This window comes from Fukomys damarensis, unplaced genomic scaffold, assembly GCF_012274545.1.
Source record: "Fukomys damarensis isolate Sample0158 unplaced genomic scaffold, DMR_v1.0_HiC HiC_scaffold_1, whole genome shotgun sequence".
Taxonomy (NCBI): Eukaryota; Metazoa; Chordata; class Mammalia; order Rodentia; family Bathyergidae; genus Fukomys; species Fukomys damarensis.
Genome location: NW_022900913.1, coordinates 69,650,522 through 69,662,388, shown reverse-complemented (window position 1 = coordinate 69,662,388; position 11,867 = coordinate 69,650,522). Strand labels below are relative to the sequence as shown.

General features: G+C 55.6%; 1 protein-coding gene across 12 annotated transcripts in view; it reads left to right on the top strand.

Annotated features, from left to right (window-relative positions):
• The window catches only part of Arhgap22 (Rho GTPase activating protein 22), a 165,707-nt gene extending 154,950 nt beyond the window's left edge, over positions 1 to 10,757 (top strand). For all 12 annotated transcript variants that reach the window (XM_033761827.1, XM_033761809.1, XM_033761808.1 and 9 more), the window contains 6 exons: positions 240 to 447; positions 2,587 to 2,719; positions 3,496 to 3,569; positions 4,113 to 4,234; positions 6,851 to 7,733; positions 10,242 to 10,757. In XM_033761827.1, coding sequence (XP_033617718.1) covers positions 240 to 447; positions 2,587 to 2,719; positions 3,496 to 3,569; positions 4,113 to 4,234; positions 6,851 to 7,733; positions 10,242 to 10,470 — 1,649 coding nt within the window. In that variant the 3' untranslated portion in view covers positions 10,471 to 10,757. The remainder of the gene's footprint in view (positions 1 to 239; positions 448 to 2,586; positions 2,720 to 3,495; positions 3,570 to 4,112; positions 4,235 to 6,850; positions 7,734 to 10,241) is intronic.
• The last annotated feature ends 1,110 nt before the right edge of the window (positions 10,758 to 11,867 follow it).

Below are 11,867 nucleotides of genomic sequence, written 5' to 3'. Positions count from 1 at the left end.
TTTTTTTTTTTTTTTTTTTCTATTTTCGGCAGGAGTAGTGTGGTTCTGACTGGATTCCCTAGGGAGCAGGGATGTTGCATCACAGTGGTGTTGTCTGCATCCATGCACCCAGGATATGCCCCCCAGTGTCTAATGTGTCTCCCCAGGAAGAACATCCTCTGGCCCTTACGGCTGTGTTGTCCCTGCTGCCTGCCACCAGCTGGGTGGTAGAAGGCATGACCAGCCCCTCTCTGTACCAGGGATCTTTGGGCAGCGGCTGGAGGACACGGTCTACCTTGAGCGGAAGTACGGGCCCCGGCTGGCCCCAATGCTGGTGGAGCAGTGTGTGGACTTCATCCGGGAGCGTGGGCTCGCTGAGGAGGGGCTCTTCCGCCTGCCTGGCCAGGCTGACCTGGTGCGGGGCCTACAGGACTCCTTTGACTGTGGTGAGAAGCCACTCTTTGACAGGTGAGCTGTGGGGCTGGGCCAGTGGCACCCAGCAAGCCTGGCCACTGCATGGATACCAGCTGCTCACACTTATGAGCACATCAGCCCTCCCAGGGCACAGAGCCATGGGTCCCCTCAGGGATGGTGCCAGCCATGAGGCCTGGCCCAGGCAGGAGAGAAGGGGGAATTTGCTGACCACCAGGCTAGGTGAATTCAGGCATGGCTGCATTCAGGACCCCAGGCTTGCTGAAGTCTGTCTTTAGGCCCTACCTCCATCAGTGGCAAGATGGCACAGCCACTTGTTTCACTCCCCACCTACCTGGGGTCTGTGCTCACCCTAATCCACCTCTGGGACTTACCCACATCCTATGTCCCACCCCTATCAAAGGCCACTGCATTTACAGCCCATCTTAGGGGTCTCTTTTCCCTGGTGCCTTGGGAAGCTCTGTCCTAACCCTGGCTTTCATTGAGCAGTGGTGCACTCTAAACATTTGCCAACCAGGACTCCCCTGTCCTGTGCTCTTGGGTGGTATAGGATTGGAGATGGCTCCAAACAAACTACCTGGGTAGGACCTGACACCTGGACTTTCAGAAGCTCCCCAGGATGGTATTCTCGGGCCTAGTGCTCTTTATGATCCCTTGCAGGGTGTGGGTTTGTGTGCAGCAGCTTGTCCACCTGCCAGGATGTCTCTTCCTGGTTTTTCCTGTGTCAGGAGCCCATCAACCTGGAAGCCATCAGAACTCAAACTGTTCTTCGAGCATATCTGTCCCTCAAGCCCCTTGGCACTGCTCACATCACTCTGGGTGCTGCAGATGGTCCCCGGGTATGAGCCCCTCGTGGGATACTCAAAACAGGAGGATAAGGAGGATGCCACAGCTGGAGGATGTGAACAGCAGGGGTGGCTGGTATGCCCCAGGCCAGGCCTGCCTATTTTCATGCCCACTGTGCCCTGCATTGGCCCCCTCAAGCAGCATTGGCTAGAAGGCCCCCAGGTTGGTAGGTTCCCCTTTGTGCTGGCGAGAGTGGCTGGATCCACTGTGGAGTGGGAGGGTGGGGACTCAGGAAAAAGCCTTGAGCCAGCTGTTGAAGAAAAGACCTGTGCAGGTGAGGGAAAGGAGGGGGTTGGGGACTTTGAGAAGGTCAGCATGTGAGGGGGCTGAACAGTGGGGTCTGGGGCCCTGGGAAGGACAACTGCAGAATGGAGGGGCCACTCTGCTCTGGAAAGAAGTGGCTCGGGGATCTCATGACCTATTGTCATGGACTCTTGCTTTTTCTGGCACATTCCTTTCTGCAGGGCACTTGATGGTTGTGCCCCAACCATTCTTCTCTGGTGGCTGCTGCCACTGAATCCCTGGGACCCCAGAGGACAGGGGACCCTGGGCTCAACATGGAGTCCCAGGTGCAGCCAGCCTAGTTGGGCCAGGCAAAGGCAGTGGTGGGCAGAAAGCTGCACATCTGGTTGGGGAAGGGAGATAGGGACAGGGCAGGGAGGGGCCCTGCCAGTATGAGTTTGGGGTGCATATTGGGGCATGGAGCCGCAGAATCCCAGATGTCAGGGCCAAAGGGACCCAGTGCTTATCTCAATGAGGCTGGCATGGGACGCAGCCAGGGCTGATGGCACTTTAGTGACTACAGCCTCTTGGCCCCTCCCTCTCTTTGCTGAGGTCTTCCCAAGGGGGAGGTAGGTTTGGGTTTAAAACAGGCCCAAGGGAAGCAGATGAACTTTCAGGGGCACATGTATAACCGATGCAGTTGGAGGAGAGGCCAGCTCTAGACTACGGACTGTGCTGTAAGGCCAAATAGAACCCAAGAAAGGACCACTGTAGCCTGGGCAGCTCCGGGCCACGTGCAGGGCACTGAGGCCAGGGCTCCAGAAACAGAGACGAGCACAGATGCCTGAGTGTGGTCAGCAAGCAAGAGGTCAGGGCCCTGCCTGTGACCTTCACTGCAAGGCCAAGGTCTAGCCCAGAAGCTAAGCAAGTACAGGCTGGGGCTGACAGCACCTGGCAAGGGCCACAGGAGAGTGCTGCCCTGCAGGGGAACGTGGGGATGGGCACCAGGAAGTTGACTGCAGACCTGAGGCAAGAGGCTGTGCAGTGTGGTGTGTGTCACTGCCGCAGCCCCCAGAGCCTAGCCTCACACTGTCCCCGCCCCCCCAGCACAACGGATGTGCACACAGTGGCTTCCCTGCTGAAGCTGTACCTGCGGGAGCTGCCTGAGCCCGTGATCCCCTTCGCTAGGTATGAGGACTTCCTCAGCTGCGCCCAGCTGCTCACCAAGGACGAGGGGGAGGTCAGTGCCCCAGGGACCCATCCCGGGAGGGGAGCCGGCTGGGCACACGCACTCGGAGTCAGGATGCAAGGTCCTCAGCTTTCAGTGCCCTACATATGCAGACCATATGGTGTTCGTGGGAGCATCCTTCCTGTGTGTGTGTGTGTGTGTGTGTGTGTGTGTGTTTTGTGGAGGGTGAGTTGGTGCATCCTGCTGTCTTTGGCAGGTGAGGGTGTCCTCTGTTTTGAGGGAGGTGACCAGAGTATCCTGCTCTTCTGTGCTCTGCACCTTCCCTGTTTCTAGACCTGAATGTTCTAAAGAGCCAGGTGCCTCCTAAAGGCCACCTTGGTCAAGGGAGCCCAGCTGTGGCCATGTCTCAGTGGATGCTCTTACTCCACTGCCTTCTCCTGTGCTTGGCTTGGGCCACCCAGGCCTCGGGCTCAGAAATAAAGACACCCTCTGCCCATTTCTGTCCTGCCCACTCTGGAAAGAGTTTGAGGGCACTCAGGACAGAGGGGAACAGATGTGTTCGCTGCCCTGGGCACTAGGGCAGGAGAAGCAGTTTGCCGTCCCTTTGGCCTGTCTGGCAGATATCTGTGCCTTGCTAGTAAGCTGAGATGTCCCTGGTGTCCCCAAAGATGCTCATCCCTCACTCATTCCCAGAAAGGAAGTCAGCCTCCTCAGAGGTCACAGTGTGGCTGCAACTTGCTGCAGGAGATGGAGGTGGTCAGGGGCCTGGCTTCATCCCTTCCCCGGGTCTTGTGGTGGGTTGTGAAGCTGTTTTCTTCTTTCCCAAGGGGACTCTAGAGCTGGCCCAACAAGTGCGCAACCTCCCTCAGGCCAATTACAACCTGCTCACATATATCTGCAAGTAAGTAGCTCAGGGTAGGGCCCTTCCTGCTCTGTCTCTGTGCTCCTTCCCCACCAACATGGACACACTGTCCAGTCACAGAGGGACTGGGGTCCATACAAGGGCATGGCCCCAAGCTTGGGTGCTTGGGTCCTGTGAGGGCCCGCCTTTCATCCTGTGCCCCTGGGCATCTGCGGGGATCACAGCCCATGGGATCAGTGTCTTCCAGTACAGTGGATGGGCTCTTACCCAAGGGTGTCTGGCTTTCCAGGGCATCCACTCCACTGTAGGTTGTAAAGTCCTGTGTCCTTCTCCTCCTGTGTCAAGGATGGCGGGCTGCTGGCCTTCATTTCTGATGGCCCCCTCCATGGCCCTGATCCAGCTTGGCAGGTGCAGCTGGTGGTGCCCAGCCACTGTTGAAACTTGGAGGCATGGCTAGGGGGGACAAGATGGGGCCAGGGTAGAGTTGGGCATAGCTACAGAGGGGCCAAGCTGGGGTAAGCCCTGGTAGCTGGAATCCATCTGACCGTCAGAGTTTGCTTGGTTCTTCTCCTTCCTGGGCAGGTTTCTGGATGAAGTGCAGTCCCACTCAGACGTCAACAAGATGAGTGTGCAGAACCTGGCAACTGTGTTTGGACCTAACATCCTGCGGCCACCGATGGAGGACCCAGTGACCATCATGGAAGGTGCTGGGGAGGAAGGCGCAATGGGCGCCAGGGCTCATCTTGCTACTGGGCGCATTTTCAGGCCCAAGGAACACTGGCTCAGGTCCTCACCTCCCGAGAACTCCCCATGAGCCTGACTGTGGAGTCCACTGTAAAAGGAAAGGGAAGCTTGTGTTGTGTCTGGTCCCAGCCACGTTGTGGGTCTCTGTGGACAGAGTGGCTGGGGGGTAGGAGAAGTCAGGGTTCTTGCCCTTGCACACAGGCAATTTTTGCATTACTTTCACAATTAAGTAACTATCTAAGATTCTTGGATGTCATAGCTTTGTAAACCCTGTTGCTTTTCTATGATAAATAATAATAAAATGATTTTTTTTTTTTGGTACCAGGAATCAACTTAAACTTGCCAGGCAGGCACGGTGCCACTGAGCTATATCCCCAGCCCAATAAAATGATTTTTTTTTTTGGTACTAGGTATCAAACTCAGGACCTTGCACTTGTGAGGCAGGAGCTGAGGCAGGAGGATTGCATGAGCCCAGGAGCCCAGGAGCCCAGGAGCCCCAGGATAGCTTGGGCAACATAACAAGATGGGTCCTTAAAAACAAAACAAAACAAAACCCTCAGCAGTGGTAGCACCTTTTAATGTGTCTCTATTTAGTGCTTTTTATTTTTTACATTATTAGTACATGTCTTCGGCACATAATTATATTCATTGTGGGGCATTACATAACACATTTTAATTCTTTTTACTTCCCTTCCCTTCTTCCCTCCTCTACCTCTTGGTCCCTTTCCCATTGCAAAATATCTCTGTTTTCCTTTTATTTTGCTCTTTATTTATACTTTGATTTTCTCATATAAGGGAAATCATGCAATATTTAAGCTGTGTGTCTGATTTATTTCACTTCACATTATGGTCTTAAGGTGCACCCACTTGCCTACAAATGACTCGAATTTATCCTTCTTTATGGCAGGGTAGTACTCCATGGTGTATTAATACCACATTTTCCTTATCCACTCATCTGTTAATGGACATATAAGTTGCTTCCCAGATTTAGCTATTATGAGTTGTGCTGCTGTAAACATGGGTGTGCGTGTGTCCCTATAATATGATGTCTGTAGCTCTTTCAGGAAGATACCTAAGAGGGTAATAACTGGGTTGAATGGAATTTCTATTTTTCTTTTTTTTGAGGAATCACTGTCCTGACTTCCATAGTGGTTGTACTAGTTTACATTCCCACCAACAGTGGAGAACCCCATCCCCCACCCCAGCAGCCTTGAAAATATTTGTTATCTGATTTCTTGATGACAATCATTCTTTCTGAATTAAGATGGAATCTTAGTGTAGTTTTACTTTGCATTTCTTTAATGACAAGTGATGTTGAACATTTTTTATTGACCATTTGCACTTCTTTTCAGAAGTGTTTCTTTCAGTTGCCCATTTTTTTATCGAGTCTTATTTTTTTTTTGGGGGGGGTCTCATTTCTTGAGTTCTTTGTTTTGTTTTGTATTGGGGATTGAACTCGGGCCCTTGTGCTTGCAAGGCAGGCAGCAGAACCACTGAGCCAAATCCCCGACCCTCTTTATATGTTCTAGATGTTAGTCCTATGTCTGAGGAATAGCTGGCAAAAATTTTTTCCCATTCTATAGGTGGTCTCTTCACTGGTTTAATTGTTTTCTTTGCAGTGCAGAAGCTTTTAAATTTGATATGATCCCATTTGTTGGTTGTTGATGTTATTTCTTTTCCAATTGGGATTCTGTTCAGAAAGCCTTTGCCTATGCCTGTCTTAAAGAGTTTTACCTGTTTTATCTCCAGCAGATTTGATGTTTCTGTTTTAACATTTAGATCTTTGACCCATTTTGATTTTAGTTTAATACATGGTAAGAGATATGGGTCTAGACTCAATCTTCTGCCTCTGTAGTGCTTAATTTGTATCAGTTTCAGTCCTCACTACCAGCCTATGCTATGATGATCGCCCTTGTTTTACAGAGGAACTGAGGTTCAGTTCCTGGAGCCCTGCTGCCCAGCCCTGGGCCAGCTGAAGGCCCAGATCCTTGCACGATGTGGCCATGGGACCCTGTGGTGGTGTGGGGTGGCATGGACCTGAACTGGTCTCCACAGGGGTGTTGCTTTGGCTTAGGCCTTCTGAGGCCAGGAAGCCCAAGCCCTCACCTGCCCAGATGCCAAAGTGCCCACGTAGACACTGAATTGTGCCCTGCCCTGTCTGGCAGATCTTTGCATAATTCCTGAGTTCTTGGCTACCTTCTATACCAGGGTCCACCCAAGTGCCCAGCCTTCCTGACCTCTTGGCAAACTTCCTGTCTGTGGTCTTTGGTGGTGAGGCTACTTGGGTAGATACCAAGGGCCATCTTGCATGCCCACTTTCAGTGCCACCCCCACAGAGCCACAGAAGCTGAGTACCCAGAACTGGGGTGTGGGGCTGCATGCTCAGGGATTGGGCAGGAGGCACTATGTGTGCGTGTTTGGGTGTATGTGCATTTGTGAGTGTGCCCATACGAGTAAGACAGCCCTGGACCACCAAAGGGTGGGCAGCCATATAGGTGCCAACCCTGTGTCCAGGCCATAGCAATCCTGACCACTTCCAGCCACTCACAACAAAGCCTTTCTCCTCTCTCCCTCAGGCACCTCCCTGGTCCAGCACCTTATGACTGTCCTCATCCGAAAACATGGCCAGCTCTTTATGGCACCCACCCCAGAAGGGCCCATATCACCATGTAGAAGGTCACCGTGCACCGTGGGCTGGGGCTCTGAGGAGGCCAACAAAGACAGCCAGGGAGAGCCTGGGGACCCCAGCTTGCCCACACACAGGACCTCATCTCTGGATGGGCCAGCGGCCGCAGTCCTCTCTAGGACATCCGCCCTGGGCCAGGGCAGCCCCAGGAAGAGAGTGCAGACGCTGCCAGGCTGGAAGTCATCTTTCCACCAGCGGAGATCTGGGTCAGTGAGCCCACAGCAGGGCAGTACGTCCCTGGAGGTGCCTCCGGCCTCTGGAGGCGGCAGTGGTGGCCGGGGAAATTGGCTCATGAATGGGCTGTCATCTCTGCGCGGCCACCACCGGGCCTCATCAGAGGACCGGCTCAAGGACTCAAGCTCCACACAGAGACTGTCCACCTACGACAATGTGCCCCCGCCAAGCCTCTTTCCTAGCACGGCCAGTGTGGCCAGCACAGCGTGGTCCCTGGCCTCATCACCCCGAGATGCCTCTGTCAGTAGCTGCACAGCCTGCAGGGCCAGCGACTCATCTGCTGGCAGCTCCCTGCACACCGAGTGGGCCCTCGAACGATCCCCACTCCCCAGCAGCAGTGGCGAGGACCACAGGTCTCTCGACCCAGCCTACGGCCCAGATGAAGCAGGGGTGGGCGACAGCAGCAGCCAGGAACCCAGCAACCCTGGCAGCCCTGGCCAGGACCCTCCCCACCGCTGCCGGGTGCTCCAGGGCCTGGTGGCTGAGCTCAGGGCGGAACTGAGCCACCAGCGGACCGAGTATGAGGCGAGCCTGAGAAGGTAAAGGTCCAGCTGCGGCGCCAGGCCAGCCCCACCTTGCTGCTGCCTCTGGGAGCAGCCCAAGCTGTTGGATTGGGATGGGCACATCTGTTGGAGCTGGCGACTGGCAGGCCTGCTGAAGGTTGGGCAAGGCTGTACTGCCAGGGTGGGGCAGGCTGGGCCTGGGGTCCTTGCTGCGCTGTGGATCCTATAGCCCCAGGCCCTGGGGCCCCAGCCCAGCCTGCCAAGCAGTGAGACTCCTCCCAAGCACGGGGTCAGCCCTCCCTTCCACCTTGCCACAGCGACAGTTGTGATGTGGGATCACTCGCAGATGGGTCCCTGTCCTTCCCCAGGTGGCCTGTGAGAAGGGTCCTCCCCATTGCAGAGGACACTCAAGCTGAGAGGCCGAGCTTTCCCCAAGCTCTGGGACAACCACACTGGACAGCAGGCACAGGTGTCCCCCAGTGTCTTTGTCCAGGCCCCTGCCAGCTATCTGACCTGGCAGATGGGCATACACCCAGCAGGGTTTGTAGGCTCTGTACCCGACTGTGGTGGTGCACATGGAAGGTGCTCCTGTTTCTCTGTGCTGGGCTCCTTGGGTCTTAGAGGGCAGCATGTGGCCCCTTTGCTCCGCCGGAAGTGTCTCCTGGGCATCTAGGGTTAGGTGGGGTCCGGGCAGGCTGTGAAGGGCCAGTAGGTGGGCTGGGGCTGTGCAGAGGAGAAAGGACATGCCAGAGCCAAGCCCTGGCTGGAAACGGGGTCTGCACCTTACACCCTGTTCAGAGGTGGCTGTGGAGGCTGTGGCTGCTGTGGGTTGGCTCACAGGTCACAGGGTCACAGGAAGAGTGAGAGCACTGGCTGTGGATGCTAGAGGTGGCCGACCTCACCCACTGGGCTGCTGTGGGGCCACCTCAAGGGCTCCCCAGCAGAGGGGAGGTGCTATTTGGTGAGTTCTCCTTTGGCTGCCTGGCTGTGATGCTGGCCTGTCAAGCGCTAGCCAAATGTTCTTATGGTCACTGTTTGTCCTGAGCTCAGCCCAGTGCTGTGCATTGTCCCCAGGGCTCAGAAGCCTGTACTGCCTGGGTTACTGCAGCTTTGTGGCTGAAGGATGAGGTTCCCAAAGGCCCAAGGAAGTCCCCATGAAGAGGGGTGGTCAGGGAAGACATGACCATTTTCTGCTCACATGGAGTCACCAGGCCTGGGGTGCTGGGGCGGGGTGTGTTTGCCACCTCCTCTTGCCCCCATAGGGAGCCTCCTTCTAGCTTTCCCCAAATAGAATCTGCTGTCTTCCTAGGGTAGATGCTTGCTGGGTGCTGGGGATACATCTGTGACCAAATCCCTGCCCTCCTTGTTTGGAAGGACAGGACAGAGAGGCCATACCCCAAACAGGTCTTCCTAACTGTGCCATGTATTTGGAAGTAGACAAGGGAGGAGGGCAGTAAAGTGGGGTGGAGGGAAAGGGCTTAGGGAGAGGACCCCAGGGCCATGCCAGCGCTCAGCACAATGACCAGTGAGGCCTGGATGCTCCAGCCTATTGGGAGGAAGGTGAGAGTGAATGAAAAGCCTATGGATGGTCTTGAGCTCTGTGGTCCCTTTGATGGCACACCTGGCTGCCATGTAGAGCTTGCCAGGTTCCAGGGTGGCACAGACAGGAGGCCATATGGTCCAGGCCTGCGGGTGGCTGGTATGGGCCACGGAGGGCTGTGGGAGTTGGGAGCAGCAGCCAGACTAATCACATTTGAAAGTGGAGCTAAGTGGGTTCTGTGGACTGTGGGGGTGCAAAAGGCAAAGAGGCCCATGGTGTGGCATGCAGGGGGTGCCCCACAGTGGTGGGACAGCTGGAGCCGAAGTGCTCAGTGCTGACCATGATCTTTGAATAGGCCAAACATCGTGTAGAAGGTCAATAGCCTGGACATGGTCACCCAGGTGTGGCACAGAGAGGAAGAGGGAGGACTGGTATCCCAGCCCAAAGCAGCGGGGGACCAGGAAGTGGTTGGGCCCTCTGACAGCGTGCGCTTGCCTAAGGGAAGAGAGGCCTCCTTCCCAGGTCTGTGCTCACTGCTGGGTGGGAGCCAGTACTGGTTCCACAGACACAGCGTGTGGAACTCGGTGATGGTCTCTGGAATCTGTCACCACTGCGGGGCTTGTATGCAGCCAGCTGGGTCCTGAGCCCCAGAGTGTCCCCAGGTGGCAAGCAGGAGCTTGTCCTCTGGTCACAGAAAATGCCAACCTCTGCACAGCATGGCACAAACTTCAGGGCATAGGAGCAAAGTCCTGGGGACAGATCCCCCCCACAATCCTCAGTGGGGCAAGTGACTGGGCAGGCGACAGGGCTGGCTAGGCAAGGTCTTTGTTTCACTAAGGACATAGGTCCTCAGGTGGCACTTCTGGATCACAGGGTGGAGTGGCTGATAGCTCACGGGCTCATGTGGAGTGGGTGGGTCCCTCTCTGCCCTGGCAAGTCCCCAGGGATGCCCCTGCCAGGGTGGTGCTTCTTGGGCTCTGAAATGTCTCTTCTTGGTGTTTAAGCATTGAAGAGGGCAGCGCAGAGCTACGGGGTCAGCTGTCTCGGCTGGAGGAGGAGCTGGACCAGGAGAGGAAGAAGCACTCTATGCTGGAGATCAAGCTGCGAAACTCAGAGCGGGCGCGGGAGGATGCAGAGCGTCGAAACCAGCTGCTGCAGAAGGAGATGGAAGAGTTCTTTTCCACGCTGGGAAGCCTGACAGTGGGGGCCCAAGTTGCCAGAGCCCCAAAGTGAAAGGACCAGAGGGCACACTCTGTAGGCCAAGCCAGAAGCCTTGTCACTGGTCCAGGCAGGATAGGCGCTTGGAGACAGATCCAGCCACCCATGGACTGTGGGGTCCCCCCCCATACCCAGGCAGGATCTGCTGCGTTCCCTCTGACTACACAGGGTCTGGTGGGCATCAAAGGGGACAGTGACTACAGTGGCTTTTAGCCTCTCACCCAGGAAGAACCCCAGGGCTGCCCGCTGCAAGCTAAGGTGCCCAGAGCTGCAAGCTGCCAGGAGCCATCGTGCTGTTTATTAAATGCATTCTGACAGTATGGTGTATCCTCTTGCTTTGTTCTTTGCCTGGGCCAAGTGGGGTTCACCAAGCAGCATCTCCTGTTTCTCAGAGGGCTTGGGCCCTGGGGTGGGGACACAGACTTGCCGAGGAGCTCCAGCCCCGTTGTTAGGGAAGCTGGACATGCATAGAGCTGTTATGTTGGGCTCTGCCACCCCATACCCAGTCTGCCATATCCTCCACCCCTTGCTCCCTGTCTGCCTCTGCAGCATAGTTCTGCCCCACAATCCTCTCCGCAGGGCCAGCTGTGCTCCAGGGCTGGGGCCCACGTGCCCAGGAATGTGACACGTGCAGGTAGGAGAGCGGAGCCTGCTGGTCCTCTACTGCCCTACCTCCCCCTAGGCCTCTCCTCTCCACTCCCAGTCCCCCAGGTCCTCTGCAGACCTCAAGCCCCACCTGCAGGAGGGGCTGGCCTGGGGTGCAGCAGGAAGAGGGCCACTGTCCTGCCCTGCACCTGGCCTGTATCCTTACACTAGCCACTAAGCAGTGGTTTGGGGTGGTTTTTGGGAGTCAGTCACCAACATGCCTGACTGCTGTCCCTAGAGGCCATCTTCCTGGAGTCAGGTCTCATGAATGACAACATAGGCTGTTAGCACAGGACTTACTGTAAGTGGTAGGGTCCCTCTGCTCCCCCGCTGCCCACCATGAAGGGCAGCCACTGACAGGCCCACAGAGCCAGCTGGGGCCCTTCATAGCCACAGCAGCCAGGGCAAGCAATGCAGAGCTCTGTGGTTTGGGGAGATATTCGCCTCTGTTCTGGGTGCTATCCTGTGGATGGTAGCTCCACCCAGCTATGTTTGAGGAAAAAGAGGCAACTTTTTTTTTTTGTACTAGGGATCAAACTCAGGTCCTTGTGCTTGCGAGGCAGGCGCTAGAACCACTGAGCTAAATCCCTGGCCCAGAGGCAACTTTAATTGCTCACAACTTAGCAGGACAGGAATCGGACCCTGTCTTCTAATTGTAGTATATGTGTTTCCAAAGCAAGCTCAGGCCCTTTCTTCCTAGAGGGGAAACAAACCTGAAGGCAGGTGGGAACACCAGTGTTATTTTTGGGATCCTGAGTATCCTCATC